This window comes from Podarcis bocagei (genome assembly GCF_964188305.1).
Source record: "Podarcis bocagei genome assembly, chromosome: 10".
Classification (NCBI taxonomy): domain Eukaryota; kingdom Metazoa; phylum Chordata; class Lepidosauria; order Squamata; family Lacertidae; genus Podarcis; species Podarcis bocagei.
In genome coordinates this window covers 61562635-61587399 of record NC_138135.1, presented here as the reverse complement: position 1 = coordinate 61587399, position 24765 = coordinate 61562635, and the positions used below count along the sequence as shown (strand labels likewise).

The 24765-nt window shown below is 45.0% G+C and overlaps 1 protein-coding gene and 1 long non-coding RNA gene across 2 annotated transcripts in view; both read left to right on the top strand.

The window, feature by feature from the left end:
- Positions 1-24765, top strand: part of LOC308596621 — a 92203-nt gene that overhangs the window by 30082 nt on the left and 37356 nt on the right. The window lies entirely within an intron of this gene.
- On the top strand, positions 764-19753 carry GPR37 (G protein-coupled receptor 37). The gene is made up of 2 exons (XM_081211641.1): positions 764-2958; positions 17327-19753. Exons 1-2 carry the CDS (start codon positions 1930-1932, stop codon positions 18143-18145), a joined length of 1848 nt encoding a protein of 615 aa, XP_081067767.1. The 5' UTR covers positions 764-1929; the 3' UTR covers positions 18146-19753.

The window sequence follows — 24765 nt, the reverse complement described above, 5'->3', positions numbered from 1 at the left end:
GCCAGCGTACAGCTTCCAGGTCATGTGGCCAGCATGAATAAGCCGCTTCTGGCAAACCAGAGCAGCGCACAGAAACACCGTTTACCTTCCCGCCAGAGCGGTACCTATTTATCTACTTGCACTTTGATGTGCTTTCGAACTGCTAGGTTGGCAGGAACAGGGACTGAGCAATGGGAGCTCGCCCCGTGGCGGGGATTTGAACCGCCGACCTTCTGATCGGCATGTCCTAGGCTCTGTGGTTTAACCCACAGCACCACCCGCGTCCTGTTAGTAGGAAAATGAGAGTACCCCTAAACATTTTTTAAGAAAAAAAGCACTGGGTATGGCCTATTTTGAATAGCAGTTCTTATGTTGGGGGGGGGAGTAGAATTGAGTTATCTGTGATGCAATTGGTCAGTTAGTTAAGTATTTCTATTTATTTACTTGATTTTGCGGGGCACCTGCCCCCTGGCTAAGCCCATGGGCGGCCTCCTCAAATAGTTTATGGGGGAGGGGGTCGAATGACCTATGTCTACATGTCATCTTCATCCCTGTTCCCAGGAGAGCATCCGCCCAAGAGAGAGACAGGGAGAGAAATAGGCGCCATGAAGAGAAACGCCCGCAGAGCGCCTCTGGCTCGCTCCTCTTAGGATCTGGGGCAAGAGGGATACGCACCGCTCGCCCCGGACCCGGGGGGGGGGGGGAGCGGCGCGTGCGCACTGCCGCCCGCCTCTCTTCCCGCCCCCCCCTCTCTTCTCGCTACAGAAGCCGCCACAAAGCGCACAAGGCAGGGAAGCTCGCGTGAGCGCTCGGCGGAGGAGAGCGTAAGCCGCCAGGGGAAGCCGTGCGCTCGCGCCTGGTAGCCCGGAGGCGGGGGGAGAGAGAGAGAGAGGGAAGAGCCCAAGCTAAGAAAGCCGAGCCGAGCAGCGTCTCCCTCACAGGCTTCCCAGAGCCGCGCACGGACAGCAGCAGCGGCGGCGGGTCTCTTCCTCTCCATCCGCCCAGCCGCTTAGACTGGAGGCAGCAGCAACACGTTGCTGTGGGCGCCGCTGCCAGCCAACTTGGCGCCGCTACCCGAGGCAACTTTGCGGGCGCCGGTGGGGCGGGAAGCCGCTCTCGTTTCGTTGTTCTTCTTCTGATTCTGAAATGCTTCGTTCGGTGGCCGCCGCAGCTCCGCCTCAGCTCCTTCGCCGGCGCAGCCTTTGGGCTTCTCCTCCTTCCGAGGCGCACGGAGCGCCTTGATCGCGCGCGCGCCGGCGACCCGCTCGTGTGTGCCATCCGCTGGGAGCGGCGACGATGGAGCGCTTGGCTCGCTGCTTCCCCCCGGGGATCGCGCCCCGACGGCGGGCCAGCGGCTGAGGGCGATCTCGGGAGGGCGCGAGCAAAACGCCCCCAGGCAACCGTCGCTGGGAAAGGCGGAGCGCCGGGTGGCTTTCCGTGCGCGGGTCCAGCAGGACCGTCTGCGCTTGCAGTCTCCATTCGCGATCGAGGTTGATGCAACTTTTGAAGACCTGTCCCGAGAGGCTGCAGGAGGGGGTGGGAAACACACACACACACACACACACACACACACACACACACCTCTCTCTCTTGGGCAAGGAGATTTCTTTCTTTTATTTTTCTGGGTGAGGTTGGGCTCTTCTCTGTCTCCAAATCGTGGATACGTTTGCTGAGGACATGAGTCGAACTTGAAGCCTGTGCAAACGAAGGAACCGTATGGCTTATTATCCATCATTCTCCGGAGCATTTTTTTCAGGTCAGCTCAGTGCTGTTTTTCTAGACCCTTGTTCTCTTACCATGGCGGTGGTGCCCATCTGAGCGTTGCTGGGACTGGAAAGGAGTCCTGGGTCCAGGTTATGAGTGAAATGGGTGTGACTGGCAGCTCCACCAGCTTGGGCAGTGGGTGTTACTAGAGGAGCACTGGAGGGCACCCAGCTCCTACTCTAAACCATGCAGCTTGTCAAGACGACACCCCTTGGCTTGGCTTGGCTTCTGGGCGCCCTGTCTGCCTTTGCCCATGGAGCTTCGCCCCAGGTGCCAGTGAAAGAAGATGGCCTTGATGTTGGCAGAAAGGGCAGGGAGTGTGGATTGTGGTGCCAGGCGGCCACTCCACTGCCCTGGCGAGTGGTGGCACCCAGGACTATGGGGGGCTTCCCTTTAGGGAGTGTTCCTCGGGCTTCTCTGCAGAAAGGGCATTTAGCCAGATCCAAGGCTACAGCTAGAGATTTGGGGGACTGGGGTCTCTTGGAGAATTATGATCATGCCAGGGGCTGGACTGCAGCACAAACTGGCCAACAAAGAACTCACCCGCGGAAAGCCACACATCGTTCCGATGGCCCTTTGGAAGGAGGTGGCAAGAGCCAGCTGAATAAAGACCTTTCTGTAGTCTTGGAGGTTGGGAGATACTCTGATCTCCCTGGGGCACAGGTACAGAAGAAGGAAAGCAGTAGAGACCCAGGAAGCATTCGTTCCAAAAGGCATGTAAGAAGCAAAAGGGGAGCTGGGCAGCCCCAGGACGGAGGGAGATCAGGAGAAGTCAAGGCTCTCACAGATAGTCTTGTAAGGAACTTCAGTGACTCAGTGGACAGCCAGATGACTCCTTCTCCTGGGCCAGAAAATGATTTCCCCCAGGCGCTGCCTTTGAATGGATCCACAGCTGGCTCTTTCAGGAATGGTACATTGCGACCAGCCCGGGTCAAGAACCCTTTCTACCCGCTGACTGAGGAATCATATGGTGCCTACGCAGTCATGTGCCTGTCGATAGTGATCTTTGGCATTGGGATAATGGGCAACATGGCAGTGATGTGCATCGTGTGCCACAACTACTACATGAGAAGCATCTCCAACTCCTTGCTGGCCAACCTAGCCTTCTGGGATTTTCTCATCATTTTTTTCTGCTTGCCTTTGGTAATCTTTCAAGAGCTCACCAAAAAGTGGCTGCTGGACGATTTCTCCTGCAAAATTGTACCGTACATCGAGGTAAGCACAATGAATGCAATAACCTGTAATCTCATAATGGCTTTCGCGGACTGGAATCACTTGTCCTGTTGCTCTTTGATCTCCCATTTTTGCTGACAGTTAGTTAAGAATTATCCCTCTCCTGGGGTGAGACTTCTTCCAAGAACGTTCTGTTCACTCCCATCAGTTGTTCTTCATAACCTAATGGTTGGATGTTGTCATGTTCATTTGGAGACGTGAAATATTTCCGCTTGCTTATTTATTTGACTCAGGTGGTGCTTAGCGGCTTCATAATTCTTCCGCCCACCTTAGACTAGTTCAGCGAGAGTATTTATGTTTTGAGCTGCTGTAGTCCTGTTGACTTCAGTGAGATCAGCACCTTGATTGTAAGCTCATGATGTGAATGTAAGTCGATTGAAGTTGGCTCTGATCTTCATGCATGGGGGCTTCCTTCTCTGCTGCATGTAAGGGTTACTACCTGCACTCGCTCAGGGCATTTAGTAAGCCAAGCTGTGTTTGGAATATGGGATAACAATTTTTGGACTGTGCACCCCCTGCAATTTGATTTCAAAAGCAGATTCAAAGTGGTTTGAATAAACCTTACTTGGAAATATATGTTATACGGCTTTAAGTTGAACTGACTCCCCACATAAATACATTTAGATTGGTATTTAATAGGCTTAAATCCAAATATTCCACTTTAATTGATGGACCGGGCTACCAAAACAAACCACACGGTTAAAGGATTCCAATCCTGCACTCACAATAAAAAGGAACATAGAATCAGGGTACATCTTATTCAAATACATGCATGTATTCACATGTGTGCATCAACTATATATGAAAGTACTTGATGTTCAAGAAGCCAAGCATAGTGTGGGGAGAGAAGTTGCCTATAACTCTTGCTCTTGCCAGATTTACTGCAGAAGATGAAAAATATTTTCATTCTCGAGTTGGAAAGTAATGGATTGAAGGATGTGGCTTGATAGTCAGAAAACCATCAAACTGATGGATGCATTATTAATGTAACTGGTTAGTTCCAAATCCCACGCTTCTGTCTTCTTTTCTTTAAATACCTCAGGTTCCACTTAAATCCTTGCTTCTTGGCAAGAGCACAGATACTCTGCCAGGCCTTCAGCCAGCTGGCCAGAATCCTGCCACCATTCAGGTTGTCTGTTTTATTTATTTACTGGGGTGCGCGCGCACACACACACCACACACACTCTAAAGCTGGCTGATAGTGCTGTAGAGTAATTCTGGCAGGCTATACTACTCTGTGTGTGAGAGAAAGACAATATCCATTTAACTAACAGCAGTGGGGTAAGTAAAGATAAAAAACACACACTTCTCATATTTTAAGAAGGAGGTCCTGTTTGTTAAGCATGAAACTATTCACTGAATTGTATTTAAATCTGACTGGCATGGGGATGGAAGAGTGGGTGTGAACTTTTTCTCTTTCTTCCCAATCCTGTTGTACTGGGAGGCGCACTGGCATGAAAATGCATTGCCCAACAACTTGTAACTGTCACAGCTTTGATTTGTGACGTATAAATGCTCTCCTTTAGGGTATAGCCCTAAACTGCATCACTCCTCATACAACACAGCTGTATTGAATAAACGTATCCCTTTTCACCGTGGAACCAGAGCTGTTTATAAAGTTAGATGTCCCAATAACAACTGCCAGTGTTCCTTTACTGTAGATCTAGTCATTGTCAGGCAATCGTCAATGAAATCCATATCTGGATTTTAACTGTGTAGTTGCTACGTTTGGTTTTGTTGTGGTTTCTTCATCATAAGCCAATTCTGGGAGGATCTGTGATCCTGAAAAGCAGTATAGAGATTGTTTAAATAAGTGGCATGAAATTGTAAACCTGCAACGATGTGGGCGAACTCTCCCCTGTTCCTTACAAGGTTAGTGTTTTGCTTTTTATATTTTAAAGGTGCGTTTAGGTTATTAAGATTGTAAGATATGGATGGGGGAACCTGTAGCCCTTCAGATGTTATTGAATTCCAGAACCCATCAACCCAGCCAACAAGACCAATGGTGAAGGATGATGGGAGCTGTAGCTGAGCAGTGTCTGGAGAGTTGCAAGTTTTCAATCTCTAAGAAAAGTCCGAATGGATCATGCTGAGGGCTCATATCATATCATCCTGTTTCCAACCATGTCCAACCAATTATTTCCAGGAAACCAATGGATATGAAGCCAACTGTGTATGTTGGATGACAAGTACCTTATTTACCTGTCCTGACCCTACTGCCAATAAATATTTATTGGATGATTGACATTACAGAAGAGAGTAAACTATCTTTTCCCATTCACTTCCTCTGTATCATTCTTAATTACAACATAACCCTCTTTGTCCTCTGTTTTTCTAAAGCTGGTTTGGGGGAGGGGAAACCCCATGCTAAAGCAGAACTGGGCTTACTGTGCCCCATTTAGGTATTAGAACAGGCTTCCTCAACCTCGGCCCTCCAGATGTTTTGAGACTACAATTCCCATCATCCCTGATAGCTAGGGATCATGGGAGTTGTAGTCCCAAAACAGCTGGAGGGGCGAGGTTGAGGAAGCCTGTATTGGAGTTTCCCCATGAATCTGGTATACTTGGAGCAGTGTTTCTGAGCCACCCGATTTAAGAGACTGTCTGATGTTATAAGTGAATAGAGGCTGGACAAATTGCCAGCTTTGACTCTCTTAAGTAAGCGAGGTTCCCATCCTGCTTTGTGGGAGAGATCAGTGTTCATTCAGAGAAAACTCCCATGAATGACCTATGTTCTATAGCCTCCAGAGTGTACAAAGGCAGTAACCTAGCACACTATTGCTCAACCCATGCTCCTGTTGCTGCATGCTCCTGTGCTGGTGAAGCAATTGGGTTATCACTGGCAATTTAACTGTTGAGCCAAGCACTTCTCATCCTGCTGTGTTAAAAGAGTTGTTCTCTGAAGTCCAACCCGTATTTCGTCTTTGTGGTATGATTGCCATTTCTCCCTTCCGGCTAGTTCCCATGTCATCAGTAATATATGGATATTTTTATCATGTAGGTAGGCTCAGTCACCTGAATGCTTCCCACCCAGGCATCACCGGTAGCCTTGAAGGAAAAAGAAGGCTGGTAGGCACGATCACCTGAACTCTCATCTTACCTATATGCTCAAAAGATCCATTCATTACCAGTATGTCATGGGTGCTGGCTGAAGGGGTGAAGCTTTGTGGTGAGAACCACACTCAAATCTTTATATCAGTCTGCCCAAGTCAGTTCTTATTAAGGAGTAGACTACTAAAATACAGCCATGCAATGTTTTTGAAGGTCTAAACAAAGATTTATGAAGAGTTTAACCAAGCTTGCCCCAACCTCTGCAGTATTCATGCCAAATAAATTATGGATTTCATGTTCGTTTCATGCCACAAAATCATGAAGATTTATTAAGGCCTTGGGCTTCTGGCATGTTTCCAGTATGAATCTCTAGGCTCCACTTGGGACAAGTTGTTAGGAATATTTGGGTGTGGTCTGTTCTGTTGCATTAGTTTCGTCAAGTCTCTGGACCATAAACAAAAGCATTTTGCTGTGAGAGGAGTTCTCTTTAAAGACTTAAAATCCAATTTTATGTTAATTTGCCTTTAGCTAATAAAAAAACCACACACAATGGAAAGCAGCTATTTAATTTCTAGTGTTTTCTCCTGAATTTATTCCCAAACTTTAATTTACTATGGAAACAGTATTATTCATATGCTGCATTTGCATTTTGCAATTGAAATCTCTTTTGTTAGTGGTGTAATGGGAAGTCTGCTTAAAAACAAAACAACTGAAAATTGTATACAGTGGTGCCCCGCAAGACGAATGCCTTGCAAGACGGAAAACCCACTAGACGAAAGGGTTTTCCGTTTTGGAGGTGCTTCGCAAAACAAATTTCCTATGGGCTTGCTTTGCAAGACGAAAATGTCTTGCGAGTTCCTGCGGTTTCCCCCCTCCCCCCTTTTTCCCAAGCCGCTAAGCCGCTTATCAGCTGATCCTAAGCCACTAAGCCTCTTAACAGCTGATCCGCTAAGCCGCTAAGCCGCTTATCACCTGATCCGCTAAGCCGCTAAGCCACTTATCAGCTGATCCGCTAAGCCGCTTATCAGCTGATCCGCTAAGCCCGCTAAGCCGCTAATAGCGCTAATCCGCTAAGCCGCTAATGGGCTTGCTTCACAAGACGAAAAAACCGCAAGACGAAGAGACTCGCGGAATGGATTCTTTTCGTCTTGCGAGGCACCACTGTACAGTTTAAATTGTGTATACCAAGTAAAATGACCATGCTGTTTGGAAAATGTATTGTTTGTGTTCTTCAGACAGTTTGCATATATTGTAAATTAGTAAGAGACTGCAAGAAATTGCTTTTCATAGCTGCAGCCTTGATGCATTTTCTATGGAGGTGTGCCCTTGATTTCATTGGGAGTTTTCCTGTGGAATGAAACTTGCAGCCTTAAATAGAACCAAAAAAATAACAACAACATGCAACATTTAAGCTGCAATCAATTGCTGTCGAGTAGATCCATGGAAGAATTCATATTATAGATTGCAAACAGGTACAAATGGTTGTGACATGTTTTCACTCTAAAGCTATTATGCTATTCTGATAGTGTTTGGTAAGGTAGTTATTTACAGGCCACTTCCACTGATAAAGGCCCCTTGGCTCACACTCACACAAACTTAAGTGATCTATAAATGACTCCTTTGGTGAGAGTTTTATTGATGCTGAATACATAACAGTACTTGTTAAGAGACACATCTGCTAGTAGGTTGATCAGATTATGAGCCTGCAAGTTAACCAACCAATTGCACCATAAGCAGGTGTGCAGTATTTTACTTAGGGGGGTCTTCACTAATCCAAATTAACAATACTGCGTTTTCCCCAGTGCAGCTATTTGTGTTTTAATTACCCATCAGTACAGCTGAGTAGGCGCTAATTATGCAGAAAATTAGTAATGAAAACATGCAAAAAAAGTACAAAATTTTATATATCTTTCTGCACTATATATTGTTAAAATGTTCTTTGCAATTGCAGGCAACTCCCAATTTACACGGGGTTTACATTGCAAGGGACCACATTTTTATGGGAAAGCGTGTATATTTGAAACGCCACTGAAAAAGCCTGCGGACACCCCATTCTGCCCTCACCCTGCCCCCTCTGTCTTCCGCCCCTTTTATGACATTTTGGGGTCACTTCCAGGTTTGGTGGGACGCACATATCGGAAGCGCCTAAAAAGGTCGCTGCCTGTATTGTTTTCTGAATCTGCATTTTTAAATTTAAAGTATAGACTGCCTTTGCGAGTTAAGTGTTTTACCTCTGTGTAAAGTACACTCTCGGCTTGGCCACATGGAAATTTTAATTGATAGTAGAAGAAGTAATCAAAAATGTCCTATCTATATTAAACTCTTTCCCCACCTTCCCTTTGATTTTGTAATACAGTGGTACCTTGGGTTACAGATGCTTCAGGTTACAGACGCTTCAGGTTACAGACTCCGCTAACCCAGAAATAGTACCTCGGATTAAGAACTTTGCTTCAGGATGAGAACAGAAATTGTGCAGCGGCAGGCCCCATTAGCTAAAGTCGTATCTCAGGTTAAGAACCGTTTCAGGTTAAGAACAGACCTCCAGAACAAATTAAGTTTTTAACCCGAGGTACCACTGTACATAGGGACGCGCGGGTGGCGCTGTGGGTTAAACCACAAAGCCTAGGACTTACTGATCGGAAGGTCGGCGGTTCGAATCCCCGTGACGGGGTGAGCTCCCGTTGCTCGGTCCCTGCTCCTGCCAAACTAGCAGTTCAAAAGCAAGTCAAAGTGCATGTAGATAAATAGGTACCGCTCCAGTGGGAAGGTAAACAGCGTTTCCGTGTGCTGCTCTGGTTTGCCAGAAGCAGCTTAGTCATGCTGGCCACATGACCCGGAAGCTGTACGCCGGCTCCCTCAGCCAATAAAGCGAGATGAGCGCCGCAACCCCAGAGTCGGTCACGACTGGACCTAATGGTCAGGGGTCCCTTTACCTTTACCACTGTACATTCCTTATTATCTTTTCAGGGCTCCTCAATGTCCCTATGCCACATGAACAAATGCACATGGTGTACGATGCATTTTGAGGGATTATTCACATGTTTTTTGTGTCTGGAGGGTGTGGTCATTCCCTCTGTGATATGCAGAGATATTGAGAACTATGACCTGGGGGACTTGCAGTGGATGGCGGAGGACTCTGAGAAGGCTAAGGGTCAGGCTGCTTCTTTTCATGTGGAGACAGACCAGTATCTTATTCAGAGCCCTGCTGGTCAAATGACACAGGCCTGCCACCTTCCTCTAGCCCAGTGGTGAGTCCCCTTCCATGCCTGTCTCCCTAGCTGCACAGAAATTTAAGCAAAGGTAAGGCACCTTCGGTTCACTAACCAGCTCTTCCAGAGAGGTGGAGCCTACGACACTCCAGAGGGGGGCAAGATCAGCTTGTACATCCCATTGCCCCATTATAAGATAAGGGCTGGAACTGCTTGGATAGGGCCAAATGGATTTGTCCAAGTGGGTTTTGAGGAGAGAATTCTGCAACAAACAGGCCTTCCCTCCACACACCTGGGCTGTCACAAAATGGCCATTTGTTTTACTGGTAAATAACGATAGTTATAAAGGCATGCTTGTTCTTGGATCTAAAGCAGTAACAACAACAACAACAACAACAACAACAACAACAACAACAACAACAACAACAACAACAACAACAACAACAGGAGGTGGGCGGGTGTGGAAGACTCCCTGGTCCTGAATGGGGTAACTGTGCCCCTGAAGGACCAGGTGCGCAACCTGGGAGTCATTCTGGACTCACAGCTGTCCATGGAGGCACAGGTCAAATCTGTGTCCAGTGCAGCTGTTTATCAGCTCCATCTGGTACGCAGGCTGAGACCCTACCTGCCCGCAGACTGTCTCGCCAGAGTGGTGCATGCTCTGGTTATCTCCCGCTTGGATTACTGCAATGCGCTCTACGTGGGGCTACCTTTGAAGGTGACCTGGAAACTACAGCTAATCCAGAATGCGGCAGCTAGACTGGTGACTGGGAGCGGCTGCCGAGACCATATAACACCAGTCTTGAAAGACCTACACTGGCTCGCAGTACATTTCCAAGCACAATTCAAAGTGTTGGTGCTGACCTTTAAAGACCTAAATGGCCTCGGTCCAGTATACCTGAAGGAGCGTTTCCACCCCCATCATTCTGCCTGGACACTGAGGTCCAGCTCCGAGGGCCTTCTGGCGGTTCCCTCGCTGTGAGAAGCCAAGTTACAAGGAACCAGGCAGAGGGCCTTCTCGGTAGTGGAACCCGCCCTGTGGAATGCCCTCCGACCAGATGTCAAAGAAAATTAGATTGGGCTTCCGGCACAGGTCAGCAAGTTGTGTGTGTCATAAGATCGATAGGTACACGGCTAATGTAGTTGGCTAATACTATGTTGCACATTTTCTTTTCTTAAAAAGCCTGAAGTTCCATTTAAATCCTTGCTTCCTGGCAAGCATTCCAAGTGTTCTGCCAGCCAAGCTTTTGACCAGCTGGTAAGATTTGTTTTTGATCATTCTGATATTAGAAAGGCTTGTGTCTCTCACTGTTCATTTCCCAGTTCCTTAAAAGATGCGAGTGCGGAAAAAGTAACAGCGGAGCTGGCTCTTTGTGATCCACAGATACTTGTATCGGGCTTAAACTCTGAATGTTGAGATTTCAAAACAGAAAGGGATTTGTCTTAGACTTGGCAGAAAACAGAGGTCAGCAATTTTTGGGGAGTAAAAAAGCTACATTTGTTATCTCTGTGCTACAGAATTAGTTCTGCCTGTGCTAGCCTTGGCATTAAGCTCCCTTCTGAGTTTACACAGTAGAGGATGGCAGGATTGAGAAGGAATTTGAGAAGGAACATCGGAAGCTGTACATAGGAGTCCAACTTTCTAGCTCAGTGTTATCTCTCTAGGGTTTCAGATGGTGGTCTTTTCCCATGCTCACCTGGCGATTCTGGGAATTGAACCTGGCACATTCTGACACGCAGAGCAGATCCTGTACCACTGCCTTTCCTGTAGCACAGAAACAGCAAGGCAACAGTACCAATAGCATCATGATGCTAGTTTGAAGGAGCTTGTATGCCAACAGCTTGCAAGACCTCAGTACCACTTCTGACGCCAACTTGGCAAGTTGGTCAAAGCATCTACGTGCAGCCAGTCCACCAACAGAATCCCTGGTCTTAGGTGCCCTGTAGATGTCACTCCAGCTGTGTGTAAGCTGCGTGCCAATTCTGTGGAAAAGATGGCCTGCCCCACATAGTTGTATCATACAGACACAGCTGCAAGTTGCAGCACGTCTCTGTTAATGGGAAAGCAGCTCCAACGCTCTTGAAGAAGAAGAGTTTGGATTTGATATCCCGCTTTATCACTACCCGAAGGAGTCTCAAAGTGGTTAACATTCTCCTTTCCCTTCCTCCCCCACAACAAACACTCTGTGAGGTGAGTGGGGCTGAGAGGCTTCAGAGAAGTGTGACTGGCCCAAGGTCACCCAGCAGCTGCATGTGGAGGAGCGGAGATGTGAACCCGGGCCCCCAGATTACGAGTCCACCGCTCTTAACCACTACACCACACTGGCTCTTGAGGCCACGTCTAACACAAATGCGATATCGAATGAACTGGGAAGGGGCAATTCATAGTGCAGACTGGGGGTCCCCAACCCTTCTATCCCTAGGGCCAAGTTGAGATGGCTGAAAAGACCCACAGCTCACAAAATGGTCACAGTCACAGAATACTGGCAAGGAGGTAGATTTTGGCATAATCAGTTGGCAGTTACTGACTTCACTTTCTACTGATATCTAATCCACCTTTGGAAATTTACTTTAAAATTTGCCACAGCGTTTTCCTTACAGGCAAGGTGTTCCATAGTGCAGCTTTCCTCAACCTTAAATGCAGACATTTACCCTGGAGCTAATGTGACTCAGACACTCCATTTTAGTCAGAAGCTGCTGATCCATAAACTATAAGCAGAGAGAGCTTTTTCTTTTATATTTTCCCTTCCTCACATGCTTCTTACCAATCTCCTGTAATTTCGTCTCCTGTTCTCCTTTCGCACTCAGCTTGCACCTTATTCCCACCCTCAAACTGCCAGATTCTTTCATTCCTCCTCCCCGTTCTTTTCACATTCACTTATTCCTCCTCTAGCACCCTTCTTCCCTTATCTCCTTCCTTCCAATTCCCAATGTATTTATCATTCTTGTTGTTGCTAGTAGTATAATAATAAAAATAACAAGGGCCATTTCATCTCACTTGCCAGTTTTCTTCAACACCTCCACTGACTCTTTTCCCTCAGAGGAGGAAGACGTTCCTTTCTGTCCTTCCTCCCTGAATTTCTCTGCCTCCCAGACACCTTCACTCAGCATGCAGGGGGGTTCTGGTGTTGGCATTGGCTTGTCACCATGTAAATATATGGTAAAAAATTAAGAAATGGGTCCCCAAACACATGTTTGTCCTAGGTCTGAAAAGGTTGAAAATAACCAGGTTTAAATCAATTTATTTTGTTTGTTTAAATTACGAACCACTCTGTCTTTTCATAAACTGTCTCCTACTTTCACTTGGCCTATAGTCAGTTCCCAAATAAACCATTGTAACAAGTGCTAATTTAAGAGTGGACCAATCTATCTCATTCGTGTGTGTGTGTGTGTGTGCATTCACAGTTTTATTTTGTTGATATTTTATGGTTGATGTGAACTTTCTTGAAGAACCCAGGCTGCATTCACATGGCAGTTTATTCCGTTTTCGTGGTGTTTCCCTAACTGTAGGGACTCTGATGGAAGATAGGGCAAGTTTAGTGTTCATTTGTTGCTTCCACAAAAGAATGTTTGCAAATAATATGGGAATGAGTGCTAATCTTGTACTATATTCCGCCAAGGTAACAGCTCTGTAGTTAACAACTGGATGCAAACTGGTCTTTCTTGTTTTTGTAAAAAAAATATGGAACTTTGGGGATTCCTAGACCAGGGGTCAGCAACCTTTTTCAACCATGGTCCGGTCCACCATCCCTCAGACCATGTGGTACCCGGACTATATTTTTTGGGGGGGGGAATGAATGAATTCCTATGCCCCATAAATAACCCTGAGATGCATTTTAAATAAAAGCACACATTCTACTCATGTAAAAACACCAGGCAGGCCCCACAGATAACCCAGAGATGCATTTTAAATAAAACCCACATTCTATTCATGTAAAAACACGCTGATTCCCGGACCGTCTGCGGGCCGGATTGAGAAGGCGATTGGGCTGCATCCGGCCCCCGGGCCTTAGGTTGCTTACCCCTGTCCTAGACCTTTTCTGCCCCATTCCTCTGTCCCTCTAACAAAGGGAGTCAGGGGTGTTCTAAGGAAACATTTCCCTTGCTCTCATCCAGTGCTAGACATTTCAGAATCCTGACTATATTAGGGCAGCTTTGTCTTCAAGGGTGATCTTAGGAGTTACAGGCAAGAAAGAATTCCATACAGGACGTTGGGCTGGCAGAGAAGAGAGGGAGCGCCTTCTCTATTCCCAGCCTAGAAATTTAGCAGGCTACTGCAGAAGAGAGTAGCATCTAACTTGCCTCTTCTGCCAGCAGGCTAGTAATTTCTGTGGACTTATTTACAAGGCTTTGTTTGAGGTGGGTGGGTGGAGTCACTACACATAAGGCATCCAAAGGTGCCGGATTCTGTTGCTTTAGCAATACAGTGGTACCTCGGGTTAAGTACTTAATTCATTCCGGAGGTCCGTTCTTAACCTGAAACTGTTCTTAACCTGAAGCACCACTTTAGCTAATGGGGCCTCCTGCTGCCGCCACACTGCCGGAGCACGATTTCTGTTCTCATCCTGAAGCAAAGTTCTTAATCCGAGGTATTATTTCTGGGTTAGCGGAGTCTGTAACCTGAAGCATATGTAACCTGAAGTGTATGTAACCCAAGGTACCACTGTAAAAAGGAATGCAATATAATGAAATGATGACAATTATTAATACAGTTTTGTTTTTTAAAAGCTGCAGTTGATAAGACTTTCTGTACTGTCACACAAAACTTTAATAAGGGGCACAGCAATAGTTGGTACGTACTTCAGCACTTACATCAGCTCACTGGTATATCACTTGCAACGTGTCTTTTGAAGGGGGTTAAAAAAATTAATCTCATTCTGTCATAAGAACTACTCGATGAGGTTTTAAGCAATTGTGCAATTTCTGTTTCAGAGCCCAGAGACTGAAACTAAGAGATGATTGAAACTTGGCCTTGATGTCAGTTGAGCTAATAGTTAAATGTATGGGAATATGCTATTAAGAATGTACGGGTTTTGAAGCCAAGGTCACAAGGCTTAATTTTTTCTGTTTTAGTAGCTCCGTGATGTTGTAAAAACAAACAAACCACAACCAACGTATTTGTTAGCTATTTTAGCCCTGGCCCATTCTCTTGACCTAAGTTTTACTACCTCAGAATGAGGGCATATGTTTTCTCCTTCTCAATTAAACTACACATTTGGTTTGTGTTTGCTAAGCTTTTTCCTCCGACTGTATCCCTGACAGTTTAACTCACCAAATTAATAGATTTGCCTACCAAAAAAAAAATATTTACCGTTCTTCAGCTGTGGCATAATTAAGCGTGTCTCTCATTGCAGGGCTCCATGATTCTCAAGAATAAATATCAGAATTGCTCAGCTGAGCTAGAGTTTACCAGGTTTTATCCTAAGTGCCTCATATTTCGCAGGGATATTGACTTTTAGCAATCAGATATGCCCATTAAATGCTGAAGGCCAATGTGTGGGATACATTTCTATAATTGCATATAATTACACACTCTGTCCTTGCGGAACTTTTTATGAGATGTACATAAACAAGAATATTTCAAAATTATGATGGGAATCTGCCTTCCTTTTGAAATGTGCCTGCTATAGAATCTTAATTATCTCAGCAAACATTAAATAAGCAAAAAATTACAGTCAGCTGCCCAGTATTTTAAGGGTGTTCTTTTTAAAAAAATGATGTACTATGTGGATGCTGGGCTAATTTATAATAAAGGCAAGCCTCTGGGATAGGGGAGAAGAAAAATCTTTAGCTCCAGTGCATCTTGACAGAGATTTATTTTTAAAAAACAACCTTCGGAAGAGCCACCTTTCAGTATTACAACCTATGGCAGGGGTCTGCAACCTTTAAGACAAAAAGAGCCACTTGGACCCGTTTCCGAAGGAAAAAAAACCTGGGAGCCGTAAAACCATTGTGACATTTAAAACAAATATATCTCTGGAGCCGCGATCTGACAGCGGGCGGGAAGGTGACGTCGGGACTAACGCACGCACCGCCCCCATGCGACGTCACAGCCAGTACAGCGCCCGCCACAGTGGGGAGTGTCGGGGCGCACAATGCGCCTCCTCCCCTCGCTAGTATCCGCCCCGGAGCCGCGGCAAAGCTGTAAAAGAGCCACATGCGGCTCCAGAGCTGCGGGTTGCAGACCCCTGACCTATGGGAAATTTGCATAGAGTAAACAATAAGCACATGCAAAAGGTCTAGGCCTGGGTGGTGTATCAATATATCGCTTGAAGCTGAATTGCAAGAGTGGTTTTAGAATTTCCAGTCATGCAATGTATCGAGAATCCCCAACACGTCGCAGTGCCCATCTGGCAGCCTGCAAAGGCAGTCTGCGTCTCCTGAGCCTAAAAGTTCAGGCTAGCATAGGGTTACCAGACGTCCCCAGTTCCTGGGGACAGTCCCCAGATTTGCAAATCTGTCCCTGGGAAACGTGGCAGTGGCAGCCTCAGCAGCCCGGAGCCAGCCCAGTAGCGCAGTTGGCTCTGGCTGGCTTCAGGAGCTGCTCGCTGCTGTGGTGCCCGCCATTTTTCCTCACCGGAAGTCCCCATATGATGTGTCTTTTGTGCATATTATGTGTCTTGCATGATCTCCTGTTCCCTTCCCCTTTTGTTTTGACTGATAGGGGGAGGCTCGGGAGTGGAGGCTGGCCAGCCGTTGCCCAGTTTTTTAAAAACTCTGTGCATTTATGTTTCACAGGCTGCGAAAGAAGGGCTTCACACCTTTATAAAATATGCATGTATGCTTGGGCCCAGGGTCTTTTGCCTCACCATCCCCACTAGTGACTCCCTGTTGCTACTCAGCTTTAAAGAATAATCTGGTAACCATAGGCTAGCAGTGAGGTTTGGGCACCGTGTTTCTATTTACCTGCCAGGGACAAATTCAAAGAGCACCAACCCGAGAAATCTCCAGAGCGGAGGGCAGGAAGTGGCATACTCACAGACGGAACTGTGGCTCTCGGTAGCTGCCACTTGAATGCCGAGAGATTGTCGCGATGAGCCATGGCTGGCTGTTTCAGGGAGGCCAGAGGCTCCACATTGCCCCACCATGCGGTGCCCCGGCCAATGCACTCTGCCATGATCTCTTAGATGATGCTGGCGTTAGTCTGTCATAGTTTCTATGTTAATTATGCCTGTTGAAGGATAGGGTAGATATTCCTACAGTAGAGAAATAACTGGCTTGCGGGTCAGGCTAGCAGCCATCTTGAAATCTAGTACTGAATATTGTATGCCTTTAAGTGAGGGGTAGCCAAAGTGGAGCCCTCCCGATGTTAGTGGGCTTTGTTGTTGTTTAGTCGTTTAGTCGTGTCCGACACTTTGTGACCCCATGGACCAGAGCACGCCAGGCACTCCTGTCTTCCACTCCCTCCCGCAGTTTGGTCAAACTCATGCTGGTAGCTTCAAGAACACTATCCAACCATCTCGTCCTCTGTCGTGCCCTTCTCCTTGTGCCCTCCATCTTTCCCAGCATCAGGGTCTTTTCCAGGGAGTCTTCTCTTCTCATGAGGTGGCCAAAGTATTGGAGTCTCAGCTTCACGATCTGTCCTTCTAGTGAGCACTCAGGGCTGATTTCCTTCAGAATGGAGAGGTTTGATCTTCTTGCAGTCCATGGGACTCTCAAGAGTCTCCTCCAGCACCATAATTCAAAAGCATCAACTGCCATTATGCCATACTCTCTTGGCCATGCTATGATGATGATGATGATGATGATCTTATTATGTGTACCCTGCCCATCTGGCTGGGTTTCCCCAGCCACTCTGGGCGGCTCCCAACAGAATTAAAAGCACAATAAAACATCAGACATGAAAAACTTCCCTAAACAGGGCTGCCTTCTGATGTCTTCTAATAGTCAGATAGTTGTTTATTTCCTTGACATCTGATGGGAGGGCGTTCCACAGGGTGGGCACCACTACCGAGAAGGCCCTGCGGGTTGAGACTGATGGGAGCTGTAGTCTGGAGCACATCATATTGACTGTCTCTGTTCTCTATTAAGGTGCATATTTCAAGTCCTCGTTCACATTTAAACTCACTTTTGTATTTCTCCCTATCCAGGTAGCATCCCTTGGAGTAACTACCTTCACGTTATGTGCCCTCTGCATAGACCGTTTCCGTGCTGCCACGAATGTGCAGATGTATTACGAGATGATTGAAAACTGTACGTCCACAACCGCCAAGCTGGCTGTTATATGGGTCGGGGCTCTGTTGCTGGCTCTCCCTGAGGTGGTTCTGCGCCAATTGACTAAGGAGAACTCGGAAGCCAGCGGGAGCCCTCCTGTGGAAAGGTGCGTGGTGAAGATCTCTCCCCACTTGCCTGACACCATCTACGTTTTAGCCCTCACGTACGACGGCGCGAGGCTCTGGTGGTATTTTGGCTGTTACTTCTGCTTGCCTACGCTCTTCACCATTACTTGCTCTTTGGTTACGGCAAGGAAAATCCGAAAGGTGGAGAAGGCCTGTACGAGGGGAAACAAGCGACAAATTCAGCTGGAAAGCCAGATGAACTGCACAGTCGTGGCTCTGACCATTTTATATGGTTTCTGCATCATTCCTGAAAACATCTGCAATATTGTCACCGCCTACATGTCCACGGGGGTTTCTCAGCAGACTATGGACCTCCTGCACCTTATTAGCCAGTTTCTGTTGTTCTTCAAATCCTGTGTGACTCCGGTTCTCCTTTTCTGTCTTTGTAAACCATTCAGCCGAGCCTTTATGGAGTGTTGCTGTTGCTGCTGTGACGAGTGCATCCAGAAGTCCTCCACCGTGACAAGTGATGATAATGACAATGAATATACAACAGAGCTTGAACTCTCCCCTTTCAGTACTATACGTCGTGAGATGTCCACATTTGCCTCTGTTGGGACTCACTGTTAGCTCACCCTTTTGATCAACACGCAGGTCCAGCTTGCAAAAATCTGTCGGGGTTGTTCTGTCGACTTCAGTGGGATCCCGGGTTTTGCGATTTGATTTGATTTCAACATAGTTTATGTTGAGAAACGAGAAGCAAATGGAAGTCCTGTAAGGCCAAATGTAAACTGGTTTGCATATTAACATATTTGCTTTGAGAAAAAAGTTTTAGTCACTAAAAACAAAGACGTACTGCCAATGTGGAGTTATAAATCATTTCATATATGGTGCTAGCGCTCTGTGTCTGAAGGGAAGGCAGAAGCCACTCCTATGTATCATTTAATTTAATTTTCTGCTAGATATTATTTTGGCTGCTAAAACAAAAAAACTACATTGAGAATGGTCCAGCTTATGGTAGGCGTTTCTGTTGTCCCAGGGAATGGCCCATGAAGCCATCACCTTGGTGAAGCTATGGAGGTCTGATTCTAGTCAGTTCCTGGATGGGTGGCCATGTGGGAGCCATACTTACGTTGCCTTCAGTTCTGTGTTAGAAAAAAGATGGGAAATAAATGAAGGAGAGGAAGAAATAATGCCTGAATCCTAATCACAGTTAACCTAAGAACCTTCACTGAACACAGTGAAGTTGTTTGTGAGTAAATGTGCATATGATTCTGCAGTTGTGCCATCGGTTCCCCTGTAGCAATTAGTGGTCGACAAATACAAATAATCCCATTGATTTCAATGGGAAAAAGTTGAAGCATATTCTTAAATCTCCTTCGGGACTTGAAATTGTTTAACGTAGGCTGAACCAGGCACATTGTTTTCCCTATCCCCCCCCAAAAAAAATAAGTTTTATGGAAATATATGGTTTGAAGTATTTAAGAATAGTTTGAAGCCCCTTTTATGGGACATTAATTGGTTATTTTAAAAATAGTATAAAATACTTGAGTTTCATACTTTGCTGAGCAGCTTTTTAACGGCTCTACCAAATTATTTCCACAATGAGGAAAGCCGTCATTTGTTTCTTTGCATTAACTGCAAAACTGAATGAGTCATAATTGCATAGCACTCTTGGCGATAACTTGTCTTGATAGCAGAAGGCTATTCTCTCTTCCTATATGAGTAGCAATTGTTTATTTTTATTTTTAAACAGCACTAGTGCAGACTATATTTACAAATCTATGCCTAGCTTCTTGGTTCCCGCCCTTCTTTGGATACCTCTAGTTGCACATTATTGCACTGAATTGGAAGTCAAGAGATATCTGCACAGTGGCTTCCCAATCTTGTATATCTAAAGGAAATAACCTGCGTTATTAAAATGAATCCCATAATTTTTCAATGTACAATGTACAGTCAGAAGATTTGATATTTCTACAATGGGTATTTCCTTTCTAACACATAGATGTAGACTAAGTTATTATGTTCTGTTCAATCCATGGAATTTCCACTCACGTCAGGGTGTATTGCCTGTAATTCCATTGTTTTCTTTTTACAGTGTTTTTTTTTGTTTTTTACACTAAGGGTATGTCCTCAGTCTGTGTGTATAATTCCTGCTGTAAGTGATGGTGCTGTTGTACGGGGTGAGATGTAAGAATTTGCTACAGAATTAGTGACAATAAATTTGAAGGCTTGCAATGTGTGGTGCATAATTTCCGCCCTTCACTCCCGGTTTTCATTCAAAACATAAATTGAGTCAAATTTCAGAAAATTTGATAGTCTGTTTTGCTGGCTGTCTCATGTCTTATGCAAAATCTCTACTAAGCTGGCACCATCTATTTACTACTACAGTGAAGAGAAGTGGAAAAAGTCAGGGGTTTTTTTCATTCAGTAACTGGATACAACTTGAGTGGAATACAAGCATTCCACCTGTGGAGGAATAGTGTGGCAGACAGAAAGATTCCCTCTCCACTCTTTTGTGTGCTATTCTGAAAGTTCTTCCAGCCCCTCTAATCCAATTTGGGGGGCATGCGGGGAGGCGAGATCCATTACACAAGACTTCTGATGGGGCTTGTTAGCTGAATTCCACCTTTTATATTTGGGCCATCTTGAAGTATATACAGAGAGAGAGAGAGAGAGAGAGAGAGAGAGAGAGAGAGAGAGAGAGAGAGAACTTAATTGAATTTGTGAATAATACACCTATCGTTTCCATGAGATGCATTTAATGTTCACCTGGCAAGGAATGGGGTGGTGGTGTCATTGTCCTTGGTCCTTAAGATTAAAAATGCAAGGATTTTTTGAACTATTTATGTTCCTGATGCACTTCATTCATAGATTTGTTATTCAATCACTTCCAGGTGTCCTAAAAAATAACTAAAAGGACATGACTTAACAGCAGCAAGGAAGCCAGAATAATGTGACTCAAAATTAGGCAAAACTAGGACAAAGTTTTACAAAAGATTGCCAGTTTTTTTTATTTTCTGCAGCCTCTTAAAGGACAACCAGGCACACAGCAGTTAAACTGGTGTAACTTTTACACCTTAAATCCATGCCGGAAAAGGCTTTTTTGTGTCGCTTCGCCATTAAGAGCAAAAAAATAAAGGCCACTTATTGTTGAATTCAGTTGGTAGTGGAACAAGATAAAAATGGGTGAGGTTGCACAGTCAGCAAGAGGTGCTTGAAGCATAGTATCATGTTTCATGAAGCTTGGGGCTCGGGGAGGTGGTGAATACGGTCAGTCCGACTTTCTTCTGGGCAAGCCAAGTCAGGCCATAGCTAAATGGTAGAGCACCTGCTTTGCATATAGAAGGTTCAATCAAGGCATCTCCAGGTAGGACTGGAATGCTCACTGTCTGAAACTTGAGAGCCACTTCTTGTCATTGTAGACAACATTGACTCCATATAAAGCAGCATCCTATGTTCCCATGTCATGTCTCTTTAGCAGAGGGATTTCAGGACCACGGACAGCTCTTGGTGGGTCCTGCCAGCTGGAGCTCTGGGTCCTATTGCAACTAACAGAGGAACGTTGCCTCTGCAGACATCTGAAGCTATCTGAAATATTTTGTAGGCTTTTGGAAGCCTGTTCTGTAACTGGCCCTATCTTTCTGAGGGAGGCGCTGGCTCTGTTTACTAAAGGGTACAGTGGTACCTCAGGTTAAGAACTTAATTCGTTCTGGAGGTCTGTTCTTAACCTGAAACTGTTCTTAACTTGAGGTGCCACTTTAGCTAATGGGGGCCTCCCACTGCCACCGCGCCGTTAGAGCACGATTTCTGTTCTCTTTTTATATATATATACATTTTTATTAATTTTTAATATACTAATTATCATTCATACAACAAAATTTCTCATCTTATAATTTTTGGACTTCCGTCAACACCTCTGATGATTTTCCATTCTTATCACTTATTATGCATTTCTTAATTTCACATTACCTTTAATTATCTTTAACTAAAAATTCTCATGATCTTTTTTGCAATATTTCAAATAATTCATCTTACAAAACTTCTTGCAAACCTACTAGCGTAATCTGTTCATCACAATTACTTTTCAAATAGCCCATAAATTTACTCCAGTCTTCTGAGAATCTCTGGTCCCTCGGGTTTCGAATTCTTCCTGTAAGTTTATCTAATTCTGCATAGTCCATCATTTTCATCCTCCATTCTTCTTTTGTTGGTAATTCTTCTTGCTTCCAATTTTGTGCCAATAATATTCTTGCTGCCGTCATTGCAAGCACGATTTCTGTTCTCATCCTGAATCAAAGCTCTTAACCCGAGGTACTATTTCTGGGTTAGCAGAGTCTGTAACCTGAAGCGTCTGTAACCTGAGTTTCCACTGTATTTGCCTATATCCATTGGCTTCTGTGAGGTTATATATAGGGTTGGAGATGCTCTTTGGGACCCATATTATGAGTCCAAGGTTAGAACCATATCCTCTGGCAGATAGGGGATGGGAGAAAGTACAGAAGGTTCCCCCCTCAGTGGAGCAGCCTATACCTCAACCTCTGAATCTCTATGGGTATTAGAGGCCCCTAGCATTGGGGGCTATGATATGTAGAAGCCATTGTACAGTAGTACATATAGCTATAAACACTTCACCTAGTACATATAGCTATAAACACTTCACCTAGTACATATAGCTATAAACACTTCACCCAGGAGAGATATCTTTAGGGCAGGTCTGTACTTAGATGAAACATATATGTCACACACCATTTCTTATTTCCTGTTGTCCTTTATGAAGTTCAATGATGCTTTTACTTTAAGTCCTATATGTCCTGGGATTGTTTAGGTCCCCCAGTGCTATTTGAATCACATTTTGGAAAGAATTCTTTAAGAAGGAGAAGGAGAACCTGTCACCTTTTCCTAATCATAATCCTGCTATTGTCCGCTGATGTTGTTAGAATTATTATTATTATTTTAATATGGGTGGGATATATTATCCCCACTACAATCTGTGAGAATTGGTTGTTTCTAAGGTGTGTTAGCACTTAATATGTGTGATTACCTGGTTTAGTCCATAAAATTATTTTACCCCAAATTAAATTTGGTTACTTTTTAAGCTTGATCATGAGACAACAGTTTCAACAAGTGAGAAGGTAAATTACCAAACTGCTGTGAACTGTTAATACTAATGTTTCCTCAGCTAAAAATATTTGTGTTGGGAGTCTATGCACGGCTTGTTTTTCTTGCCTCCTTGAGCACCTTTGATTTGTTCTGGGTGAAAAGATTTTCTATTACTCCCCCCCCCCTTAACGCATGATGCATTTAAAAAAATGAAACGAGAAACCTTCCCACTTTTGCACACTCCATTAATTAGAAAGTGCACAAAGCTAAGAACTTCTGCTCATTACCCAATTTAGTTACAAGTACATCAGTAGCCAAATTGTTTCCACCTTAGTAAACAGGGAAAGTTTAAAACAGTTGAATATTGCTGAACCAAGCTGTCCCTTAATTCAGCGAGGGCTGTCCATCCAGGAGGGGAAATGAATGGCAGATGCTGCAGATGGATATCACAAGTTGCTTGGAATGTGTTGTTGTTGTTGTTTAGTCGTTTGGTCGTGTCCGACTCTTCGTGACCCCATGGACCAGAGCACACCAGGCACTCCTGTCTTCCACTGCCTCCCGCAGTTTGGTCAGACTCATGTTAGTACCTTCAAGAACACTGTTCAGCCATCTTGTCCTCTGTCGTCCCCTTCTCCTTGTGCCCTCCATCTTTCCCACCATCAGGGTCTTTTCCAGGGAGTCTTCTCTTCTCTTCTCATGAGGTGGCCAAAGTATTGGAGTCTCAGCTTCAGGATCTGTCCTTCCAGTGAGCACTCAGGGCTGATTTCCTTCAGAATGGATAGGTTTGATCTTCTTGCAGTCCATGGGGCTCTCAAGAGTCTCCTCCAGCACCATAATTCAAAAGCATCCATTCTTTGGTGATCAGCCTTCTTTATGGTCCAGCTTTCACTTCCATACATCACTACTGGGAAAACCATAGCTTTTACTATACGGACCTTTGTTGGCAAGGTGATGTCTCTTCAGCCTTACTCAGAGCTGTCAAAGTGGGGCTTTCTAGATGTTGGATCATAACTCCCATCATCCCTGACAATTGGCCATGCTGGCTGGAGCTGAGGGGACTTGCCATCTGACAACATCTGGAATGATATTGGCTACTATTGTCCTAGATAGTTGAGGACTCAAGCCTGCTTTGTGCAGCCTCAGATTGGCAAAAAGCAACAACAACCCAGGACAGCTTTAAACTTTTGAATGTGGGAAGAGAGCTGATTTAGGATTTTGGCATACAGTGGTACCTCAGGTTAAGAACTTAATTTGTTCTGGAGATCCGTTCTTAACCTGAAACTGTTCTTAACCTGAGGTACCACTTTAGCTAATGGAGCCTCCCGCTGTTGCCGTGCCGGAATGGAATACTTTCAAAAACCGAGGTTCCACGGTAAAATGGCCTAGGTATTTCTTAATTTCACAGTGGAACCTCGGTTTTTGAAAGTATTCTGTTCCAGAAGGTCGTTTGACAATGGGTTGTTGGCAAAATCCATTGAAAAAATGGGAAAATATGCAGCAGAAGGCATTCGACTTACTATGTGCGTTCGAAAATGGAAGCAATTCTGGGATTTTGACGTTCAGGTTCTGAATTGTTCAGCTTCCGAGACGCTTGGAAACTGAGGTTCCACTGTATCAGCAAAGAATACAAAACAAACAAACAAAAAACCCATGAGGGGGGAGAGCAAGGCAGTCAGGAGAAGATTGGGGTGGAAATGCAATAAACAAATAACACTTTGGTTGGTCCTTGGAAGAAGAAAAAGAAAGTCTTTGAAAGAAACATATAAATAATTACAAATAATTGCTTCCTTGGTGATTACTGGCAACAAAGTAGTTAACAATGCTAGCATTTAATTCTCGTACCACTGACATTTATAGATGAATGAGTGTAATTCATGACTCTTTCAGTCCTATTGTTCCGCTTTTCCAGGCTCAAGGCAACATTATGAACGGCGCAGAGCCTTGAGAATTGAATTTTTGCAGGGAGAAGGGGGAGCTTTTTCCTCCCCGGGGAAACTTTCTATGTAAAATATGCAGGTTTTTATCAATACCATCAGTTCATTTTAATCCTGTGGCCACTTAATTTGTTTAGGAAATCTGCTCTCTATTAAAACTAACCCAGAGCGGTTACACTGCTGTTTTTCACTGGGCAAAGTGACCCCCAAGTT